Here is a 24854-nt window from a genome sequence, read left to right as displayed (position 1 = left end):
TGACTGTCCTCCACATATTTTCTGTTCATACCCAACAATAAAAAGGCATTTCACAAAACCTCCCACGCACTATCTCAACACACAACACAAGACAGAGTAATGGGTTACTTAAACCAATGTTTACACGCTGTGGTTAGACACAGAAGTCATTATTGTGTGGTGAGGTGGTTCAGAGTGCAATTAATGCCAAACTACTACTGCGACGACTTCCTAAAATGCACTGAAGTACTCAAAATTGTATGGCTGTGTTGGCCAGATGCTTCCACCTGCGTTCACACCTTCATTTGTTGACGCTCTCTGTCATTCAAGAGATTTGCCGTTGAACCACTCCAGCTCTGAGAGAGTCTCAGATTTTCCACTGATAATTTGAAATATGCATGAAAATTGTTCTGAGCCGCGGAACAGATTGTGGCCATAGGCATGAGCAGGGATTTTGACCTGGGGTTCTTGTCTTACAAATAAGAAAAGTTTGGGACTAGAGATTGGAACGTGTATATACACACAATGTGACAGATACTCTGACAGAGTGACTTCAAAGTATCGCTTTTAATCTTTAAATAGGCCGTGAGGATGACTTAAACAGACTTGACATTGATAATATGTATTAAGTGACAAGATTTTCTCTTGAGGCACATTTCATGTCAGAGTACATAAGGTAAATGCTTGGTTGACAAAGTTATAGCACTGCAGATGATGAAATCTAGACAGGGTTGATGAATCCAAGTAACAATGATGCAATCCAGGTCATAAATATGTTTTTTTGAAGTAAGGTTCTGCAATATTCTCTGACTGTGTACAATTCTGTTGTAACTCCCAGAAGTCATTGCAATACGTCCTTGTCAATCACGACTGACCGCAACCAACATGACTTTAGCGACAAAGAGTTTGTAACTTAGTTGTACACAAGCAGCTCGGGGGGGTAGAAGTAGGTTTCGTTGCTGTGAGTTATGGAGCGATTTGTGTGTGTATTGTAACTTCTCCTTATTGCAACGCTATAATTACATAAATATGTCAGCATTTTCACAGGACGTGAATCTGGAATGTCTGTGTTATGAGATCATTAGTTATACATATTAGCTATACAATGCCCCAGAAAGTATTTTCAGGGCAAGTATCCCAGATTTTCCACAATATTAAATCATGTTCTGATCATAATGATAGTGAGCTAATGCACACCAAATGTGCCTCTATAATGAGAAATATTTCAGATGAAAACAGAGGAGTGCAGATTCTCAGAGTCAGATGCGCAACTAATCAATGTAGCCAGACATTCCATCTGGTGTTCATGTCCCGGACCGCAGCTTTGGTCCTTTGTAATCTATAATTGTCGAATTTGCAAATGTTGAATGATCTTACATCATAGGGGAAAGTAAATGTGAAATTTCAGTCTTTATCAGAGTTGTATATCTATACTTTTGATCTATGGCTCCGGTTTGTGCTATAAGGGGGTAATGAGAGAACGCAGACTCTTCCTGCTTTGAAGTGCAGCGCTGTGCAAAGTCTCTCTGTCACAGTCATTAGGACTAATGAGAAGGCGAGAAAGTTGGGGCAGCTGATAATGAGGACTAATAAAATCACACTCTCTCTGCGCTCCTCTGATCCACATCTGATGTCAAAGACTGCATAGGCCAACTCTCGGATTGCTAAGGAATATCTGAAATATTTCCAAGGTATCTGTACAGAATCCATCCTCTAAGCAAGCACAGACATCAGCTTAATTTATGATTCAGCGTGATGGCCCCTTTGCCAAGAATAAAGCAGTGAAACATGAATCTGTGTTGCGATGAATTCATTACATCGGTCTCTTGTGAGTTTCAATAAAATTGCTTCCTGGGGCTTTACTTGGTATTACCTTCTTGAGTTGAACTACACTGTGTTGAATAATAGATCATGTTCCGTTTCCCCCCTCAAAGACTTTCTTCCCAAAATGCCATTGTTGTTTCATCATTTATCTATCACCGCCTGGCTCAACTCAACTTGTCATACAAGTTTCCAATTATTACGTGTCTGTCCTCCATATATCAAGCATTGGTAAAACTCTTGTACCTTCTGAATTGGGAACCATTCCCCCCGATGTACTTGTGTAAAAAAAAAAAGTATTATTATTATTTATGGCTCATGCACAGTCCTGTTACTTGTGATAAAGTATATTGGATACACCAAAGTGGAACATATCATCAGTTTTTCTGTCTAACACCCGCAGCCAACCAAGAGCATTCCAGTAAGATGATAATAGCCCCTCTGTCTTCCAGCACTCATGCACGGACACATACACAGAGTATGTGTGTGTGTGTGTCCTTTAGTGTGTGTGTGTTAACTAGTCTGGGGAAGGGAGAGGGATCACTGGCCTTTTGTTAAGGATTGGTTGAAGCTGTTCTGTCCCTGCCCTCCCCTCCTCCATCTCTTCGCCATACAAGTGGTATTTCTACTCATTACACACACTCTCTCTCAGATCGCTGACAGACTTTTGCAATGTTTTTCTGAGTGTAAAAAAATAGCTAAATGTCACACAGGAGACATTCCTCTGTAAATCTGTATGCGCCGAGGTGCTTTCACCGTGTCCCTCGGAGCCCAGTCGTCCCTTTTTTTTTTAAAGTGATCTTAGTGCATACGGTCTTTTATAAACTCTGCAATCTCCCAGAACGCAAAAAAACCTCTTGAAGCTTAGAGGAAATTGTAACAAGTGTTGATTATTAAGGGGCAAGTGGGGAGGGAATCTGCAGGCATCCCCATCTGAAAACATTTTAGTGCTCCTTAACGAATGCACTAACATTAGCACTTCCCCAGACCCTGGAATACCAATTACCTCGCTATATTTTTCTTTACAGCCGCCAAAAAAAATCCCAGCTTCTATTTTGTCTAGCCTAGCTTCAAACCGTACGTGTCACAGCAGGCGACAACAGCTGAAAGGGTTTGCTGGGGTTCCACATCTGATCTGGTGCTTAAAATGTGATGAAAATAAGCCTTAACCACACACGGACTCTGCTGCTGCTGGTGATCAAAACAGGATTAGTTACCTTTGCTCCGAGAACAATCACATTATATTCCCACATAAGGAGAAAGTAATCACGCACAGTTTCACACTGCTTACATCATATGTTCATTTTAACCTATTTATTTCCTCTACGCAAGTCCGTGTATCTTGTTATAACTGATCATGAGTCATAAACAGAATGTCCCTGAATAAAAGACAAGAAAGAAATGTTACATGCGTTGAATGACAATGACTCACATTAGTATTAATATATTTCCTGAACCAAATAAAAACTCCAAATGCAGCGTCTAAATAGTCACTTTAGAATTCATTAATCATATCTTTGAATGAGCATTAGATCACGGCTTATTAAGCTGGCTCCTGATTGGCACATTGCTAAATTAAAAGCTCATTTTGCATTCATATCTGTACTGAACGTGAAGGCACACACACCTTGCAAACTCATGTCCTTTGGTTCAAAACGGTTATAATTACCTACACAGCTATACTGACTGTCAGTCAAGACAATTTACACAAAGAGATGATTGTGTGTGGTTAAGCTGTTCCTGACGGCGAATCACCCAGATCACGGTCAACACAATGTTTTCCCCACTTGAGTTTAATCTGTGTGTTTTCCTCTCTTTCGCTCTGCTTTAAATTGGGAACTTAATCGCATAATGGATGTTTCATTACACCCATCGTCTCTTTTGTGTGGTTTTGTGTAGACTGGAGCACAAGGACAAGCAAAAGGGTCCTTCAAGCCATTATGGTTACAATAATACAGAATACAGTCGTTCTTACAGGTGTATTAACACAGCACTTTACAATACTTGAAGTTAGCAGCTATAGGTTTGCGCTCTACTTGATAGAAAATTAAAGATGTGTAATTTTCTATACCCTTGATCATAAACACTACACTCTATTTACTGGAGAGTTCCATTTTCCGTGCATATTTCCTTGGCATATACTCAGATCGATTAAAAGCATTAGTAACCGTGGAACTTAAGGAGCAGGATTTAGATTCACTATAGCTGATGTGTGAAGAGTTCCTTTTGTTTGAATATAATGTAATGGTGTCCATCAAAGGGAAGTTGTCTATATGTGTGGTTTCCCCTGCAGGGTGGTAAGAGCTTTGCTCAAACGCAAGCAGGGTGCTTGCTTGCAGAACAAATCCTTCCTACTTTCTTGGGGGAAAAAAAGAACAAAACGATCCGTTTCCCCATCTCCTCTCCTCCTCTCTCTCGCTGGTCCTCACTCAGTTGTGTCTCGCTGAAAGGGACCTCAGGTGGTGCTGTTGTCCTGACAACCAGTAAGGGGAGCATCAGAGTCAGAGGGCTGGATAATCAGAGAGGGAGAGAGAGAGAGAGGGAGAGGGAGGGGGGAGAGAGAGAGAGGGAGGGAGAGAGGGAGGGAGGGGAGGGCTGGCTTTTCCCAGGCTCGGAGCAGAAGCTCGCCTCTCCATCGCCGCTGCTTGCTGTGCCGAGCTTTTACGCGGAGAGCATTACGCGTCAGTGGACGAGAGACAGAAAGAAAGAGAGAGCGAGGACTCACGCTTTTCGTCCCAAACTCTTTTACGGAAAATTCTTATCATCAACCCCATTCCGGACTGCTTTGGACCTAAAGATCACGCGATTTTCCGAGAAGTCTGGACAACTATTATCTTTTTTTCCCCCTTTCCTCCTCTTGGATCTATTGAGCACCGCGAAACGAGCGCTCCTGTGCTTTACAATGCAGGTCGGGCGCAAGTCGTGTTGGAGGCAGGTGCAGGCTTCTTTTTTCAGACTCCTATGTCTTATCCCCACAGGATTCCCCGTCCGGAGTGTGGATATGCAGCGGGCCACCGACAACATCACGATCCGTCAGGGCGACACAGCGGTTATAAGGTAAGTCTCCTCTCCTCTCCTCTGTGGCAACTTTCCTCTCTTTCCTCTGGGTGCACACAGCAGCATCCTGGACCGCCACACAACACAACATAACACAACGCAACATGCCCCATTCGGATCGCATTTTTGACGCGATTGAATGGAATGTTTCAGCCGAGCTCCTGGCTGAGATGATTTAACGCGATTTCACCTCGGTTATTGCTGCGACGAAGTTATGTTTGTTCTCCTAAGATCGCATCACGCAGAGATGGAGAAACGTCGGGATCGAGTTGCTCACGAATGGTTTGCAACTTTTATCTCGCCAACCATCCCGACCAAAAACATTCCTCGAACTGCCCCTTTTTGGCATTTGCGTCGCATTCGCTGTATTTCTCCGGTAATTCGATTTTAAGCGTAGTTTTTACATCGATAGGACCCCTTCTCCTTCTTGTGAGTGATTCATTAGGATGGAGCAGAAAACTCGCATATATATGACGCACCGAGGGGCAAAGCAGCGTGTTGACGCCGAAGATTACTCGCTTATTTATTCATTTCTTTCTTTCTCTATTCATGTATGTATGCATTTATTTGGAAGTCTCACTGACAGCGCGTCTGAAGTGCGTCACCGTGGTCGGGGATGCTCCTCACTATTGTGTTGTTATGTCCAAAGACGCAACCCGCCTCATCTCCCCAGATCGATCTTAGGGGTTTGATCCCTAACTTTGCTTGCGATTCTATGTGTTTAGCAGCGGCAGTTTACGTAATATGTGTTCCTCTCTTCGTGCCAAATTGACTTGCAGCAGTATTTCCCTCTCTTTTTAATCGCAGCGGCGGCGTATAAAGCCGATCTAGTCCGCTATAAACATAAACAGCATCTATTCGTGTCTTAAGCGTCGCTAAAACGCAGTGTTTACGCGTCCTCTGCGAGTTGTCCCGACTGAACTGAGACGGTGTGAAAACACATCAGAGGAGGGAGAGAATCATGATATGTAACCGTTGTCGAAAAAGTTGAATTAGAGCCAAAAAATGCATTTATTTATGTCCCCACTCATCACATGTATGCAATTGTGATTCTGCCCCGTAATTAGTTGTAAAAGATTCGAGAGATCATTCCGATCTACGTTAATATTAACGTCCAGACTCAAATCGATGACTGTGCCTGTCATGTGAAGTCTGTTTTGTGTTGGTAACGGCCCAGTGGCCCGCTTGATCACTTCATAGACAATACAAGCTGTCAACTCTGTGTTATTGGAAAAGTGGGCAGATGTCACTGACCACGTGATCCCAGGCATGTGTTTGTGTCAGGCCATACATGCAGGGGGGGATTTAGATCTGAGGCCTTGGTAAACAAGGTGCTTTGTCTCCTTCAACAGTCCTCCCCTCATCTGAAAATGGCATTCAGAGGTCCGGTGGTACAATAGGCAGCACATACACACACACACAATCACACACACACACACACACATAATTCTCACACACAAACATATTGATTCCTCTCTCTTTCCCCTTTCCTCTTCTCTCTCCTCACCCCTCCTCCATATTTACAGTAACAGCAGCCAGTCTTGTCTAATGAGTGTGAGAATATATAATGCAATTATGGGATAGACCTTTAACACAGCCTGTCACAAAGGATATAGAGTGCAGACTCACACACAGACCCACACACACACACACACACACACGTGCATGAGGAATAAACGCCTTTAAAGGATTTCTCCTTGCGAACAGGTGCCATCCATTCATGTGACTGCTGATCAAATTAGTGAATTGACTCAGTTACTGTTGAACTCGCCAGGGGTCACAGCTATTTGTTTCACTTTCCAAATCCAATTGACTGCATCTTTGCTATATTCAGCCGTTTAGTCACCCCCAGTCAGTCGCCTTCCCCTTCAAAGCTGCTGGCAGTGTCTCTGCTCAGCCAAGGTAGAGAGACGAACCCCCTTCAAAATAAACCACCACCACCTCCTTAAAAATGTTTATCTTTCCGCTTTTGGTGATGAATGATCTTTGGATAATTGTCCGCGGTGATCATTCAGCAGTTGTCGTAAATTAATTGGATGTTTAAAATTGAGCTTGGCATCGGTGATCGATCTTATTTATTGTCAGTCACGCAACGATAAACTGCAACTCAGACCCCTGTGGCTCCATTGAAAAAAAACAACCATTTTTCACACCCAGTTTCCACCTGACAAATTGGACAGGGTGGAAAAAAAAGGGAGGGGAAAAAAAAGCAAAACAGGAGAACTAAAATACCAGAAGTTTGAGTAGGGGTGGGAGGCCGTCGGCTAGTAATTTGTTGAGCTACACACTGTATCTGATTCCATAAGCTGAGTTTTGTGAAGGCTGAGGGGAGATTGGTGACCTGGGGGTGTAATATAGCCTGTGCTCCTTTTAGTGGAGCCTGTGGCTGCAGTCGTGACATTCATGGCACAAGAGGACAGAGGCTGAAGGAGGGGAAACAGTATGTGGCCAAAACAACCGCGTTGACAGAATGTACAGCACTGGGCTGCCGAAATGAGAAAGGAAATTTATTTTTACCAAGGGCCCACAACTGTGTCATGCTGAATAAATAAGCAAAGTCCTTCCCTTCATGCTCAGAACTTTCAGATTCACCAGACTTTAGTGGCTCAGGGTGAGATCAATGTCACAGGTCTATGTTTAAGCTTGACAAGAGCTATGAATTACTGGAGATCACTATAGCATTTAATTCACAAGGACATTTTGGCCTTGTCCTCTACATAATCATATAAAAGGAATAAGACAGGTTTACCTCAGGATAAATTGATAGTACATTTTATCATTGAGCTTCATATATATGTTTGACCTTACACATATCTTATTGTTCAACCATCTGTTGACTTATGTCACAATACGACACGGCCACACCGTTCACAGAAAATCATTCAGCAATTTTGTGGTTGTAATAGTGGTGAATCTACATTGTTACACACTAAAAAGCGTTTGTTACGTCTTATAATACATTACAGGAGAACCCATTGGCAGCCTGTTCCCTGTTATGTCAGCATCTGATGTAACAACTTGGAAAAACTATTAACATTTGACCCGCTCTGCTTTAGCAGACAATCTAGGGTTAATCTGAAAGAGATTATGGCTGTTTTGGAAGGCAGTCACATTATTGGACAGGCTGACAAACTATTTCACACCAGGAGGGATTCTAGTGTAGGTCAGAGGATTAATTTTCTGAAACATATTTTGATAAATGTGTTGGTTTTTCTCTTATGGAAAAACATTTTCTTTCCACTAGATCCTAAGGTTTTATATGACTTCAATGATGTGGGGCCTCTGTGCTGTGTGGAGTACAAGACCACAACAGGGTTATCTGGGTCTTTCATTTCTCCCCAAGCAATGTTTTTGCTCTAAGGGCCCACAGTTTGCAAATGTGTGTCTGCTTGAAGTGACATTTGCCCCTGTATCCCAGCAGTCATGTTTCAAACCTGTGCGATTTAGGTCACTGCAATACACCCCGTTTCTCTGAACCGTTATCCAACAAGTGAGATCTTAACTCTTTGCAGCTATTCCACAGCTATTCGCAAAGCTTCTATGTATGTGTGTGTTACATTTCTCGATGCTGTGGCCCCAAGGGGAAGGTTGCAATGTCAGGCAAGTCTCTCAATAATTGTCAATCAAAGCATTAACAACACATTTGTGGGTTTGCTCTCCTCCGGGTCAATCTACACTTTGACAGCATCCATTTTTGGGCCTTGTCGTGTCGAAACTAAACTGCAGAGCACTGGCTTTAATTTAAGTGAAATTTAGGAAAACAGTATATTTTGCAGTACATCGGAAATCTGCCAGAGGCTCTGATACGACAGAAGAGGTGAAATTAATATAATTCAAGCGTCGATACCATCCATGCTGCCTGAGAACGATGAACACAGTAGATTGCAATTGCATTATTAAAACTTCAACTGTTGAACTCTAATGGCTGACTTATGGTTGCGTGTTCCAGGAACTGCACGTTCCAGAATGTTGGACACGATCTGATATTCCTACCATACCTCAGTTAATTCAGTTCAGCAAGTAGAATGTTGAGAAGCAATAAAATCAAAACAATTAAGATTCTAGCCTTAATTATTTCTATCACTGCTTTCATTAGCCTCTATTCTCTGATAATTGTGATGGTATTTAATACACATTTGTAATTATGGTTAATCAACACAGAATTGATTGAATTAATGCAAGTATCTTTCTTATCAAGTCAAACTGTTCTTTTTAATTCCTTGACGACTGATGTTGGAAGTCATTGTACTCTTGTAGGATTCATATTCATAACAGGTATGTTCAAAATGCGTCCCACTTTGATTGGTCTGTCCATTTTGCAAAGGAAAACTCAGTCACACTAAATCATGGACTGACCAATGGACAGTAAATCTGTTTTGACTTGATTGAGACAGAGACCGAGAGAATGTCATTGTGCCTCATTGTGACTCGTTGTGTCAGGTAATTTCATTGAAATTGTCTGCGCTGACCCTGTTGATGAGTTCCACCAGAGATCAAGGTAGCAAATCATAAAAAAGAAGTCGACGACACGATTCTGCGTATGACAGTTCAAAACACGCCCATTCATACTGTTTACTTCCATCGCCATCTTGTTGTAGAATTGAGCTGTGAGCAGTGTTTCCTGCTGTCGGATAAATTATGATTAAGCTGCAGTCCAGATATTCATTTTCACAGACAAGCACAAAGCTTTGGTAAGGCGATACTGTGGGCAATACATCCCAGGCTGTATTCCAAGTGGAGGGGGGAAAATGGAGGAAAAACAGATCAATTTCTGGATTTCCGGGTAGCGGGCAACAGTGCAACATAATTTGGGATGTCCGACCCCCAGGGGTCTCTAGATTTCTGTCTACAGCTCATCAGATCTAAGTGCTTTCTCCTCTTTCTTTTTTTACACCTCCCTAGGCATCGTTCACACGTCTATCGCTTCATCTCTCTCCCTCTATCATACTTCTTTTCTCTCTGTGCCAGCAATGAATTGTCCAGCTGTGCTTCTTCATGTTTTTTACCTGATTGAGATCGAGCAAGCAGACAGAAAGGGAGAAAACCCGGGGCAAAGAGAATGAATGAGTGGTATGCAGGAAATAGAGGGGGGAAAAATGAATCATGGACCAAAAGGAGAGACAGAGTAACGGCAAGCAAAGAGGAGTATGATGGGTAGAATTAGGGTGGGAGGGAGATTGCAGCGACACAGTATTAGTAAAATCAGCACAATAATCCCTTCTGTTCCAGCGTGGGCCAGTGTAGGATTTTGAAATCAATTTCATTTTCACCCATGAAGCTCGCAGTGTGTGGGAGGGGGGGGGGGGGGGGGGGGGGGGGGGGGCTGAGCGGCTGCCCGTTGGGTCATTATATTCATGTCCTTATTTTTAGGACAGGGCAGCAGTGAGGAAAAGCCTTAGAGGCACAGGGACACAGCTTTTGGTGGATATCTTGCTGATTCTGCAAAGTTTCATGAAGTCTTTTGGAAGAGCTCCGAGTCATCGGAAGTTCCAAAAGCTTTCATCTTTGTCAGTCAGACGCGAATAATAGCCTGTAGAGACGGCGTGAGGTCTTTTGACGTGCCAAATGAACAGAGTTCTGAGGTTTTCATCACAGACTGGGAGTCCAATACAGTTTCAGAGGCTGGGTGGAGGCCTTTTAAAGACCCACAGCCAAATGTGCTCTCAGCGTCTAGTTTGATGTTCGGTAGTTCATCATCAGAAACCAGACCAGGGCACTCTTCATTGTGTGCTCTCAACACGATTTTGCAAGTAGCCCGTCCAGGGAATCTGGACCTGAGATGTTTTCATACAGCTGCATATTAAAGCAGATCTGCCTAAAAGCAATTCCACTCCATTTCTTTCTTTAGCCGGGCTTTTGTTGGTCAGGCTAGACTGTCTCTAAGTGCATATTTAAACTACTCAGCAATTTCTCACTGCCGCTGGCTAACTATACTGTGGGTGATAACAGTAGAAGTGTTATGGGAGAGTATTTTTTATTGCTCTCTGAAAAAAAGCTCCAAAATGTCACCACAGCACCGGGCTGCAGGAGAGGAGGGGGAGAGTTGAATATTATCAAACTGAAATAGAACAGATTCAGATGATTGTGTATTTATCGAGTAATTGCCATCCATGGCGTTATATACTGTTCTGTGTATAGCAGCATAGTATGTATGTCTTTCCTATTATACTCTAGTTACTTATATATACATGTGTTATCATGGCAATAGTTAAGCATCCTGATGACTGAACGATAAATACACATATTGCACATTCTGTAATTTTCTGTAAAATATCAAAGGACGACCAAGCAAATTATGTTAAAAAAAGGGAATTAAAGGCTCCAATATATTTCACAAGTTTGGGCTTTACATTTTGCATATGATAGTTGGACAGTTGCATGAAAGTTGTGAGAAAATGTTCAAATCCGGCCACCTATACGTTAGAAGTCCACCAAAGGTCAGATTTGCACACATTTCTGTTGCTGTCGATGGTCTCCACACATCAACTTGTGGATTTAAAACTGTGCACAGTTCATGAACAATCCAGATGTCCAGGTATAAATGTCATGGCACGGTTTGATGAGCATGGGACAGACAGGAATGAAATATCCTCAATTTCGGAAAAAATTTAATGTGAGACATGTCCTCCACCTGCCAAGTACGCTTGCAACAGGACAACAGTTTGTCAGAAATGTAACACCAAAATCTCACAAACAGACTGAATTGATAGTAGAATAATTCGATGAGATTGCACGTGCTGACAAACAACCGGATATCTCCAGAGGTGACAATAGATTTTGTGTTTATTACCATCATTTGAAAAAAGGGATGTCAGAAAACTCTTTAGAGCTCCACAAAGCAAGTTTGCTAAATGAAATCACACTGATCAACGTGATGTTGGCAGCATTTCCGGCTGAATCACTGTCCGAACCGGCACCCTGGGATATTCCGAATACTGCCGAAATGCTCAGAATGCATTCAGTATCAACTCTGCATAAGCTTTTATGGCTGTTACCGTGCAGGTTACAGGCTTACAAGCTGAAGCTGTTGCATTGAGCATGAGTCAAACCTATTTCACTCTAACTGTGGAAGCAGGTCAAATAAATTTAAATCTGCTGAACAGTCCGGACAAATTTAACTCGGAGCTGAAACATGTGGCTATGAGCCGTGCTGATTCCTGTCCCTGCAGCTGTTAATCCACATGGCATTAAAGCAGATTAGAGGTCTGCAGTAAGTATAGTCCTGGATGAGAGAACTTATTGTTTACCTCCCATCTTTTCCAAGATCAGCGAAAAAATCTGCTTACTGACCCACAGGCACACGCTGTCCATTTAAATTACGCAGGCCTGCATGATAAATAACAGCAGGGCTTGGATGAAGTCTAGGTTCTGATTGATTGGAGGGTGTTCGCTCTGGCAAACATGCAGTGTTACCAGATGCCTCTTATGCAAGTGTTTAATTATACTCCTCGATAACTGTTCTTGAGAGGTTTAGACGTCAACCGCAAGATAGCTGATGTTTGCTCGCTTCTTAACCACAACCGCCCGGGTAGGCAGCGATCAGGAAAAACAAGCAGGAAAAACAAGCAGGAAACGACAAAAATAACACTAATACACTTGTTTGGGCTCAGAATGTTTTGGATCTGCCATCGCCTTAGCTCTTAAAATCTCCCTTTGTGATGTGAAAACGGGTTTCATATGAGTGATTGAGGTATGTATTGGCTGAAATTACATGTACTTGCTATTACGATGAGTTGCGTTGAATGCAGCAGGTCCACAGCATGGTGACGGCTGCAGTTGCAATTGAATTTGTTCCTGTTGCAGACCTATCATCTTTCTTTCTATTGATTAGTTCAGGAGCACTTCTGTAATAAGGCACAGGAATAATAAATAGCAAATGAGTAGAGCTAAATGACATCTCTGTATGGATTAACATGGATGGTTTGGCAAATCAACTGCATCCATTTTTGTCCACCATAAGAAACAAAAAGAATAAAAACAGGATTGGTTTAGATATTGTTTTTTCTTTTTCTAAATCTCTGATTTGTCTAAGATAATCCGGTTTTCTCGGATAACACTGGAAACAATTACTGCACAAAGCAAGAACAACACGATTATGGGAATTGCAACAACCATGTGCCTGCGCTCATTAAGATTGAATTCTACCTTCTAACATCTGTTCCAAAAGAAAATTTAATTTAGTGTTTGTCTAGAGAGTTTTTATAGGCTATTTAAAGTAAAATGCATTTTCTTAATCAAGCATCAGTGCAGGATGAATTGTAATCATAATATGGTAGGTATATCTGCTTTCAGTTCCGTATCCCTATTATCCTCACCTATATTTTGTTTGTATAACACTTTTCCTACCTATGATGCAACTTAAAGTTACATCTGATTGAGAAGTCAAGAGAAGATGTAATGAAACAGCAGCAGGTAAGAATGCCAGGAATAATTTCAATAAGAAATCAATTTAAACTAGATTTTCTAAGCGCCTCAACTATAACAGTTGGATTTGAGTCGGCCCTTTTTTCTTCTTTAGTAATACCTCAGAGGGAAACGTGCCAACTGGCCGTAATGGCTGCATGTTTCTGAGTTACATTATGCTTCTTCTGAGTTAACTTGGTATTTTACAGGAGAAGGCTTTGAAAAGGCCACAGCATGGTGCGGGAGATTAATTAGACCTTCTCTCCTGAGCTTTCGGCATTTGAGGATGACACCGTGCCCTACTTGCTTGATGTTCCCCTCTGATTTGTACAACATAAATGTGTCAGCCGCACAAAGTTTCTGCGGAAGTTTACACAGTATTAAAGTGTTGGATTTGACATGTCATTATTTGCTAATAAAAGACGAGGGTTGCTTTTCTCATACGCCGCTAATTAGTCCCATTCAACACAATGTAATCCCGTCCCCAAAGGAACATTTTATTTAATTAGGGGAATCTTACTCATGTCTCTGCACGGTATACAATTAACTCCTTTTAAATCTGTTTCCCCTGCTGAGTAGTTCAGGTATTGACCACTGTTAGCCCCCATTCATTACCTCCTCTACCTTTTAAAAAACGTACCAATGCCCCAGAATAAGGTCTTCTCATCAGCTGCCTCCTGCGTCGCCGGCTCTGTGTAAAGCGTAAATAACAGCATATTCATTATGACCTGGTGTTCGGCACTTAAATTACATTGAATGAAGTGCACTTCCATTTAAAGGCTGCATGTATACAAGGTTTTGATCACCTGAGGGCAAGGAGGGGACGTTTGTCACAGCCTGTTTGCTTGTACTTTAATAAATGGGGAAGAAGCAAAGAATCTTTCACAATCCAGTGGTGTGTGGCAGGCTACACAGTGTTTTACTGTGCTTATGTGTGTCCAGTTAATAAAGGGAAGTGCTGCTTTTGGCAAGATGGAGCCAAAATAATTTAGCCATTTCACACTGTCTGATCTGAGACTTGGTCGCGGCCAACGGGTTTCTCAGTTTATGTAATAGTGTGATTAATTAGCGCCTCCTGGAAACTGTGATCTTTGCAGATTGTTGCCGTCAAACTATGTGAGATGGGTATCTGTAATCCGATGGCATGTCAGCTTGTGCACGGCACGCAAATTAAAAGCTATACACGCATCATCAACTTCATCTCATCGTCATCTATCCACGCCTTGTTTTGAGGTGTGTACTGTCGCAACAGTGAAATTGTAACATTGTTCCTTAATAGTGCTGAATTGTTCATGCGTGGACATGTATCTCACTGTGATCCAGATATATGACTGAACATTTCTTGTGAATGTTAACTTTAATCTGCATCTCACCAAAAACATCACACACACTCCCCAGTTCTCAGTCCGATCCACTCATCGACTCACACACGACTCCGCCGCCCCTTAATCACACGTTTGACCTCTAAGACCGGACATATTGATAATTTGTGAAAGGGTGCAGGGATCACAATTTCAAACTCAACAATCCATCTATGGAGAACATCAACTGCCAATTAGAGGCTAAGTGAGGACACATTTAAAATAATAACTTAAGTTAATGGTAATAATTCTTAATTCCTTATCCGCAATCACGCTATAATATACGAGCCTAAGTGTGTTCATTTTTTCTCCAGGTGTTACCAACCTCTGAAAACCTGCCTGAGCCGCAGATTCACCCCAAAACCATCTGCTCACATTGCTTCTCACTGTGATTTCATCAGTGTGTGTATTCTCATATAATAGAATTAAGATACAGTTAAGCCGGCAAAGGTTGTAGCATAAGTGACCTTTTGTGAGCCAGTGAGATAATTGGGGTCACACTCCAAAGCACATTATGAAAGAATTCTTTGTAATAATATGTCGATGACTAGAAGGGATGTTGTTATGGCCTTGTAGCTCAAAATGTTCTTAATGGGATTGCTGATCAATTCCAATGCAGATCAACAACTATTATTTGGTCACTCAATAATAGAGGCCTGTGCATCAATATGTGCAAAAAGTTTATTTAACCGCCGTAAAGGTTTTCCATTTGCTTAATTAATACAGCACCTGGAATGCAGACACTTGCAGTTATGTTCATCTTATTGTTTTGTCTTGTGCTAGAGGACGCAATGAAATGTGGCGTGCCTGAAGTTAACATTGTACCCAAAGAGGAGGAACAGGTGGCCAAGAACAAATACACAGTCTGTTGGTGAGATGGCAGTAAGAACCTTTACGTGGCTTCAAACGGAGAGGAAAATGCATAAAGGAAAGAGCTTAGCCTGTTTAACCATGACTAGGTACACCGCTCATTCAAATGCTTTTCTATTCTTGCAATAGAGACAGACTAGCAGTATTAAATCAAGTGCCGCAGTGGGCTGAGCATGGTGACATACAGAATGTGTGTGCTTTGTGGAGGGAGGGAGGAATACAATTTTGTGTTTATCATTGAATGCAGAGGATTCTATGGGTATTTCCTGTGCTTTACGTATAGTAATGTGGGTCTATTGACTCATATATTTACTGCATGTGTGAATTTGCCATGTACTGCTGTGTTTGAGCTCTACCGTGCCCGAGTTAATGGGATTAAAAATCGCTACATTATCCAATCAGCCGTGGCAGAAGCACCAAAAAATGTTGGCCAATATGCTGTCTTGACTACACCGAGGACAGCAATCATTTGTCGACATTATAATACAAAAAAAAGCACGGAGCGCCAGAGCTGTAAAACTGGCTTCCTTTGACATACTTCAAGTATGTGTGGGAGTGCGAGATGATGAAATGTATGAAAAAGCACCTTGCTAGCCATTTCTGAGTGAACTGTATCTGGCCCACTTTTAGATTATCGATTTTCTTTTTTTCCTGCCCTGCACCAGTGAATTAAATCTCAAATGAGGTACTGTGTCTCAAATTTGGCATCCATTGCTCCAACACACTAAAATGCTGGCTGGTGATATGCTTTCAAATATTTAAACATTCAGATGTAAAGATTTCCTCTGGCTTTAAAATTGCTTCTTTTTTTTTTAAATTCAATCTTCTTTCAAACCCTCCACGGGTGAAACAGACAGCACCCTGTGGGTTACACATGATTTAACTTTGATACTGTTTTTCCTTAATCCAAGGCGTCAGAATCATGACATTTCACTTACATGTACTTCTTAAATTTATTCCCACTACTTTCAAAGGATGGTTTCAATGTACAACTACTATTTTATATTAACAGAGGCCACATAGTTTGCCTTCTCCAAGTGTCAACAGGTAACCTAGAGAAACGCCGGTTTGCTTGATATTGTTGAGACGCTGATTCCAGCTATCTCTCATTTCTCTGACCTTTAATATTCTTAAATGAGACATAAACAGAAAGACCTGGTAAATGAGGTGGTATGTGTTGAATATTGTTCTTAATACATTTTGACATCAGTTAATATTCTTGCTATCAGTTTATTTACCTCCTACTTGAGCACTACAGTTTTTATTTTATTTGTAAGGCAACTACAACTGACCCATCGTGCAGTTCTCATAGCTTACCCTGTCTTGAACCAACCGCCCGATGATGGTGTTTTGTCATATGGGCTGAGCGTTGAGCCAATAAGTTATGAATCCCTTCTGATGTTCTTTTTCAGCATTCCAAACTGTGGGCCAGATTTTTCCAAAACCCCTGCCAAAATGGCCCCAAGATAAATGTGCAGTCTCAGTTGACTGTACTTTTTCAGTGGAAGATACACGTTTATGACGGTGCCAAAAAAAAAGCATAATTTAGCCTGCCATATATAAATGGTACTACGTAGAGATGTTATAATTATTCGCACTTAAAATTTACAGTCTTGGCAAGGCCATGAAAATCAGGCTAGAGCAAAAATTCACAACACGCTCGAGAACCGATCCACCCAAATTATTGTAGATCTTATGAAAAGTGGCATGTGTGAAATCACTTCACAAAGAATTCAGCCATGCAGAATCCCTGCTGTCTGGAGAGAATGACAGTTCTTTCATCCTTAAAAATCTGAAATCAGAAAACAGCCGATTACAAATGATGCTTTAGGGCACGGGGGGGGCAAGCTTTAGTGGATTAGTCCGAAAGTGGATGCTTACATCTTGTGCATGCAGTTTGGGATAAAAGAGGTTTTTATTCATTTTCAGTGATGCTTGGTTCTTTGCGCCAACAGCTCACAAAATATATGTAGATCTCCCTTGCTAAGCTGTCCTGGTGGATCTGCTCTTAAGTTTAATTTATGAGACACTGCAAGCTGTCTAACAACTGTGTATTGTTGTGGGAAAACACATTATTATCCTATTACTATACACACTATCTGGTGAAGAATCAAAGTCTGTATTGCTTCGGAAGCAAAGATACCATCAGTACAAGTCGCACAAGCGTTTATACAATCCAGACGCCCGTATATGCCTTGCTTGTGGGTCAGCAATCATATTTTTAATCAATCTGATTCGCCCAGCTACCCACATCACCCCTATCAACAACCTCATGTCTTCCATCTTCCACAACAACATGGCCTTATTACCTCTGACAATCTGCGAGAAACGTATCTTCACTCCACATCCATGGCGTTGAGCAAGAGAGAGTTCTACCCATTGGACATGTTGTTGCATGTACGCTGTTTGATATCCATACTTTACACCTATGTATTCTGTATGGGGTTGCATTGTGCTACATTTTTTTTTTTTTTTTTTGCAATTTGTTTTTATTGAAGCAGATATTGTACATGACAATATTGTACATGACATTGTGCTACATGTTGAACCAGAAGCTACTTGCTGTGAGGACAAGGTGCAAACTCACCAATGCTGAAATCTTCTATTCTTCTTTTCATATGTTATCTTGGCCCATGCTGCTCCTTTCTTGTCAGTTTTTGATTAAGGACACGTCTTTGAAACCACATAATTGTGTTGTTGACTTGTAAAACACAGCATGTTTTGGCTCCACAGAAACCATTTGGACAGTCGATGCATGGAAATTCTTTGTGCATACCCTCAGTCATGTCTGTTATTTGTGCTTGTTGTTGGCCACTTCTCTGTTTTTCGCAAGTGCATACTATCCTTCACATCATTCACGGCCGTGATTCTGCCATAACATTTACATCTGGCAGTGAAATGATCCTTTTGGGCCACAACGGAGTGCTGAGAGGGCCACTTTAAGGACACATGCAGTCCGTGCACTAGCTGCCTGTTTTATTTTCTCTCTCTCTCTCTGTCTCTCCCTGCAGTCTCTGTGAAGTGGTTTCCCCCCCGGTAGCCGTCTTTGCTCACTGCTAGACTTACAGTGGTAGTAATGACCTGCTGCATCATATCTGTGTCACTTCTCACCGATACATTGAAGAGATTGAATGAGCACGCGGGTAGTGAGGTGGAGTTTTCTGGAATTTTGTCACATTGTGGTATTACAAAGGCAGACTTGGAGTGATGAAAAGTTAATGGGAAGTTCTTGGAGTTCTCAGGTTTCTTCTACACTACATTCCCTCATACATTTGCCATGACATGCCTGTTCATGCTTTTATGCTACAACTTTGAGGAAATCCCACAAAAGACTCGCGAGTAGGTAGACCTGTGCCATTTTCCTTCTTTTTACTTTGTGATTTTCAGTGTGTATGAGACACCAGTAGGGCAATAATGATGATGATGATGTTGCCGTGGTGGAGAAGACAGATAAAGGTAATGAAAATGTGCTGGAGGTGAAGTGGTGATCACAAAATCCCATCTGGTGAATATTTAAAGATTAATTACGGTAATGAACGTTCTCCATTATCATCAGCAGTAGGGTGCTGTTAATGGCATATTTGATTGAACGTATCATGTTTACAAGATTTATTGTATTTACATGAGTTATCTATGTATTGCAAATGTGCCAACAGCTTTTTTTCTTAGATTTGGAGCTCACACAGATTAAATTCTTCACCCTTTTCTGACCTTTCAACTGAACAATTTGAAAGACTGGGACAAAATGCACAACTCTCTCAAATGGACAAAGCGACCACGTCACGGCCACGTCCTCCAGGAACTGTGCTGAGGTGTGAAAATACTTTCCAGAGTTTCAAGCACTGGCTTTTCTTTCTTCGTATTTATACCTCAATCACTGACTGCACTTACAACCCTGCGCCACGCCATGACTACCTCTGAGGAGAGGGGTGGAGAGCGAGTCGTTTATATGATTCATTGCATTGGGACACAGGGAAGACTCTGAATTCCAGTTAACAACTACTTCCTTTGATTATGGTCATGCTGGTATACTTTTGATTTCTCCACGGCCGGGCACCACGTCGTACGACCTCATTCTATTGAAGCATACTGAGGTCTTTAATTTCCTATGGAAGGCCCTTAAATGGTAGAAAATAATGAACGGACCTATAAAGAGTGGGGCGAGGGATTGAGTAATGAAGCCCTTTCTTGTCTACGCACTTTCTCATATAGTCAGATCATTAAATGTATATAATTTATGCTATACAACATAGCAGCTCTTTGCCTGACATACTTCTATCCCGAGGTCATGGCCTGCTCTATAATCACTACTGTGTATGGCTACCCTCACACCCAGAACTGCTAAAGTGCATTAATGAAACATTGGTGTGCAGGTCAAACATGAAGAAAACTGCTCCTGTTCTTTATATTAAGCGTATTGTAAGCAAAAACTGTATATGTATTCAGTCAGGAACGCCTCATCTCCTCCCACTGACTTTCGTGATCAGCGCTGCAAGAGAGCTCAATGAAGTCACCAGTGAGTTTACATTTATGGAAATATTTCATCATGAGCCAAAGGCCCTATGAACTTTCCTTCACAAGGTTAACACGCTCTATTGTTTTGATTGTGTAATAGGAATGCCTCCCACTGTGACTCATTTCCTCACTGATAGAGTTTGATGAGTAAAATAACACAAATCAAATTGTTTATCCAGTACGGGGGAACCAACCATATTCATCTATCTTAAGAATGTGAATTAATGCCATGGGTCTAAAAACACTTTGACATGCTGCAAGACACAGGCTACACCATCGTGCCCGCCTTAGGACGTACCTCCGATTTAGAGCTACTTAATCCAACATATGGGAGTGCCGTGAGGAAGTGATAAATGTTGTGTTTGTATGCTGTGAAGGGAAACAAGGGGAGAGATCACAGGATACAAGAAACAAGAACCAGCATCATAGCCAAGACAAAAGAGGTAGAACCTGGGGGATGTGTTTCTGAGTGCAAGAACCTGCTGCCTGTGATGTTACCTTTGACTAAGAGGTTTGTGTTAGCTGAGTGTAGTGCTTCCTCCATGCTGAGTGCCCTTGTATGCTTCTAGACGTTTGTGTGCTTCGGATAGACAAAAGGTGCTGCAGTATGGGATAGCTTCTCAATTTTGAATGCCCGAATGCTCGTTTTTTATTTATTTATTTGGATATTGTGAAGGTAAGCATTTCACAGACTTAGAAACTAATCATGTTATTTTACAGCTAATAGTAAAGCACACACGGTAACAAACTGACCAACCAAATAGTTAGATAAAAGAAAACTATTGAGGAAGAAAGAGAATTCAATGTGGGACAAAAAGGGGGATAACTAAAATATAAGACTATGGCTACTGGAAAACGGGGAAACCCAAATACGGGAGAATGAGAGGTTTGTGGAACATGGGGAAGACTAAAATACACTTAAACTGAACCAACACAGCAAACAGAAAACAAAAAACTGGAGACAAGAATGAGGGGAACACAGGAGCAAACTGAAGATAAAGTAGAAGAGAAACACAAGGGCAAAAGGCTGACTTTGAAATACTACAAGGAGCACAGAGGAACAGGAAAACAAAGGCCACAACCAGGGAAGAATCGGGAACAAAAGCAGGAAGAGCAGACAAAGGGTGAGGGAAAGACGCACACTATACAAACAGGACTAATGACAATGGGGAACAGGTGAGGACAATCACACAGGTGGAAACGATCAGGTAACACAAGGGCAGGAAGTAAATTCAACAGCAAATAATACTACAAAATAAAAAAGGAAATGAACACCAAAGGACACCAAACACCTAATCATAACAGCCTTGTTTATTTATACTTTGCAATCGTGAATCCTTAAGTCTCATTGGTGAGAACAGATATGTGCTGCTCACATATTGAACAAGGTACACAATGCAAGAAGACTTCACCCTTATCTTCTCCCTCTTGTAGCTGAATCGAGCCCTTTGGCCTCTCTTGTGGTGGGAGGGAGGGAGGGAGGGAGGGGCAGATTGTGGATAAGGTAGTGGATAAAGCCTATGACAGGACAGACTATTAAAAAAATCTGACATGCATAAGAAAAGACTTATGTCTGACTATGTAATTAGCCAAAAAACCTGCAACACATTACTACCAGTAGAAGAACTAAAAGCCCACGGTTGCTAATAATTTGCAGACTTTACAACAGTTTAATTTGGTTGACTTGACTTTGAGCACAGCGTTAAGTCTCTCCTAAACCCAATAGACAAGAACATGTTGCCGATCCTCGCGCAAATTTACCACCAATTGTGTAAGCAGTGTAAAGCAAGTGTGTCAGGATGAAACATTACAAAATCCCATTAGGAAGTGATGAGATGCTTATTTAATGTGAAGAGCTGCAGAGTATTTTCAGTCACATTATTGCCAAAATGCTGTCTCCAGCAGGTATCTTGGCTCAGTTACCGACAGAGAAAGCAAAACTCTTTACCTTAACCTTTGTGCCATCTCATTAAAGAAAACAAAGAAACACAACACCAGTTTTGCCTGTGACACATCAACTGACACTTGAAAGGAAATCATCCTGATATGATGCAGCGAAGAGGGAGTGATGAGAGGCAGTGTGAAGAGATGTGGGGACAGAGAGAAAGAGAGAAGATTGATCACTGAGTGGGTGGAAATGTCAGTGTGCTCCAGGCTCTGCATTTTCCTCATGTGGATTGGAAGCTGCCATTTACTCTTTCCTACACGTTTCCTGCTCGTTCTCTCAGACTTCATTGCACCTGTGCTGTGTTTTGCTGCCTGGCTTTATGTGTCTCTCCCTCCTGCTCATATATTCTCTCTATAAGCACCCCGTTTTGCCTGTCATCTTCTCCTTTCTGTCACCACTAGAGATGTGACGGATCGTGAATTGATGAGAATCTGTTTTTACCTATCCTGCGACGGCCTCAGCTTTTTTTTTACCCAACTAATTTGTTCATGATCTAATTGTAGAAACATAAAGTTTATGAGACGTTGTAATGTGTCTCACCCACAACTGAAGAGACAACATTGAGTCTGATTGCCGGTAAATGTTTTGATGTTTTTCCTTACACGGTTTAGAATAGAGGTTTTATCTCAGTTTATCTAGGTTTTGTCTAAGATTGTGGCAATTGACACAAATAAGACAGGACTGTGCCAATACCCAGTGTGCTGCCTGCATAGTCTGAATCCCCAACACAAAGGTCAACTAAGATTCCCTATATTGATAGAATTTAAAGTCATCATGCCATGGTTGTTTACGGAGTAAGGCAATCCCACAATGCAATGGGGCGAAGTCTCTGGGGAATTTTTTGATCCACAATGACAGATGCTTGCGAGGGAGTACTGACCGGCCAATTCATTTTCAAACGTAAATTATTCCAACTACTGCGGAGTTAATGGATTATTATTTTGGAGTATTTGCTTATTCTGACATTTTTGTACATGTTAGTCTATTGTGTTGCCCCGGTCCATTGTTTTTAATGGGTTGGGCTAGCTAGTGCCAGTGCTAAGTTAAAACTAATATGGTAATAGAATAGTTTAATTAAAATCCACATGGTTATTGAACTGGCTACGGGCACTTGTCTGTCAGTAACTGAGGAGGCAGTTATTGGTTTCGCAAACATGAATATTCTCTTTTTACTTTTAGGGACCAAACCTGCGCCGGAAACATTCATTAGATGGAAACCGTTAAATACATGAAGGAAGTTTCCCTGGTGATTGCACACGGTCTGCAGCTGTAAGGGGACAAGTTCTCGGTTGCCATAGCACCAAGCACCTGGCTGACCTGGAGCCTTAAAGCAGACATGTAGGGATTAAGTTGTTAAATATAACAAGTAGAAACGTCAATTAGATAAGGTCTCTGCCATAAATTTCGCTCTAAAACGCTTTGATTTTTTACAATTTGTGACATATCTGTAACAGTGTAGGGTTCCCCAATAAGCTGCCTAGGTAGACAGCATGATGCTGACTACCCTGTCTAGGCAGCTCACTATGTATTGCAACCAACTCTAAGTACTTAGTCCCAAAAAATAAATGGTTAAACCAGGATAAGATCATTTTACCTAGCAGTGCAAATATAGCTCATGTCATGTTGCCATCAAGATTCAATACCTTTAAATGAAGAAATGTAACTCATATAATACATAAAAAGACTGACATTTGTTTTTCCGTACAATGTATCAAAGGGATGATCACTTAAGTATGTATTGAACAGCAGTGGATAAAGGTGCTGTTCATTGAAGGTGCATGCTTTGTCAGATACTGTCGACGTGCCTGGATTCTTTTCAAATTTTTTTTCTGTTTTCTTTTTGCTGATGCATTGCTGGTTGCCCCCTCTCATTGCCTCATCATCCTGCTTGCGCTTCCTTTTATTGGCCCTCCTCCTCTTGTCTCTTCCCTCCAGTTTTCCCCTTCCTTTGCTTCCTCCAGAGGAAGCCCCCGATTCCCCTTAATTGACTGGTTTTGTTACACCCCCATAGTGTTCAAGGACAGGGCTGGGATAAGAAATATGAATGTGTGTGTATTGTTCCATATGACTCGGTGTGTGCCTCAGTGTGATGGTGTTTATGGGTGCTTGCTGCATATTGCTGTGCCTCACCCCCTCATCTAAGCCTCTGTCAGGTGTGTTAGCTTGGCCACCCAGGGAAGCCAGGATTTGCAGAGAGGGCCATAATTAAAATCAGTCAGAAGGCATAGCCACTTCTGAGACATGCATATTTCCTGCCTCCAACGCCCAACTGTTCGCCGCCAAGGGAGCCGGCCAATTAGGACCTTCAGCTCAGCACAATACGCTTGGTTCAGTCACAATGGTACAATCGTCTCTGCTGCAACCAACAATCACCCAGTGCACAGACACACACATAAAGCATATAGCTGGAAACATGATGTCTTATGCAATGCTTGACATGTACACTCAGCCTCCATCCTCTTTCCTTAAGACCAGTCTGAATTTTTCATTGCATACATTCTCATATAATGGACACACTGGCATTCATCCAATATATGTGTCATGTCTCAGTGAAACGGAACACATGCAATGCCCATCTTTCTATTCATTACAAGTCTGCAGTAGCTGACACAGAGTCGCTTCTTCAGTTTTTCTTCCATTCTTTGGCAAAGAGACAAAATCCTGTTCTTACTTAAAAATATATATAGATACACTTAAACTATCGCCTTGCTTCTGATTAGTGTATTGCCAACATGAAGCCACTGCCCAGATGCATTAAACATGAAACATAGCTCTGAGCTTGACATCATTCCTAGTTTTGTTCTATTTAAAATAACTTGATAGGTTCTGCTTCATATTCATGCGGAATCATTTTCTTCTGTTTGATTGCAGAGCTGGTGGATTTCCGACAAAACCTACTT

General features: G+C 41.6%; 1 protein-coding gene across 1 annotated transcript in view; it reads left to right on the top strand.

The window, feature by feature from the left end:
* The first annotated feature begins 4426 nt into the window (after positions 1–4426).
* The window catches only part of lsamp (limbic system associated membrane protein), a 169953-nt gene continuing 149525 nt past the window's right edge, over positions 4427–24854 (top strand). Inside the window, exon 1 of the mRNA XM_076141820.1 lies at positions 4427–4857. Within this exon, the coding sequence (XP_075997935.1) occupies positions 4703–4857 (155 nt within the window). The 5' untranslated portion in view covers positions 4427–4702. The remainder of the gene's footprint in view (positions 4858–24854) is intronic.

The sequence above is a fragment of the Genypterus blacodes genome, unplaced genomic scaffold (assembly GCF_046128005.1).
Source record: "Genypterus blacodes isolate CSIRO-AG114 ecotype Tasmania unplaced genomic scaffold, CSIRO-AGI_Gbla_v1 ptg000003l_1, whole genome shotgun sequence".
Classification (NCBI taxonomy): Eukaryota; Metazoa; Chordata; class Actinopteri; order Ophidiiformes; family Ophidiidae; genus Genypterus; species Genypterus blacodes.
This window is presented reverse-complemented; position numbering and strand designations above follow the sequence as displayed.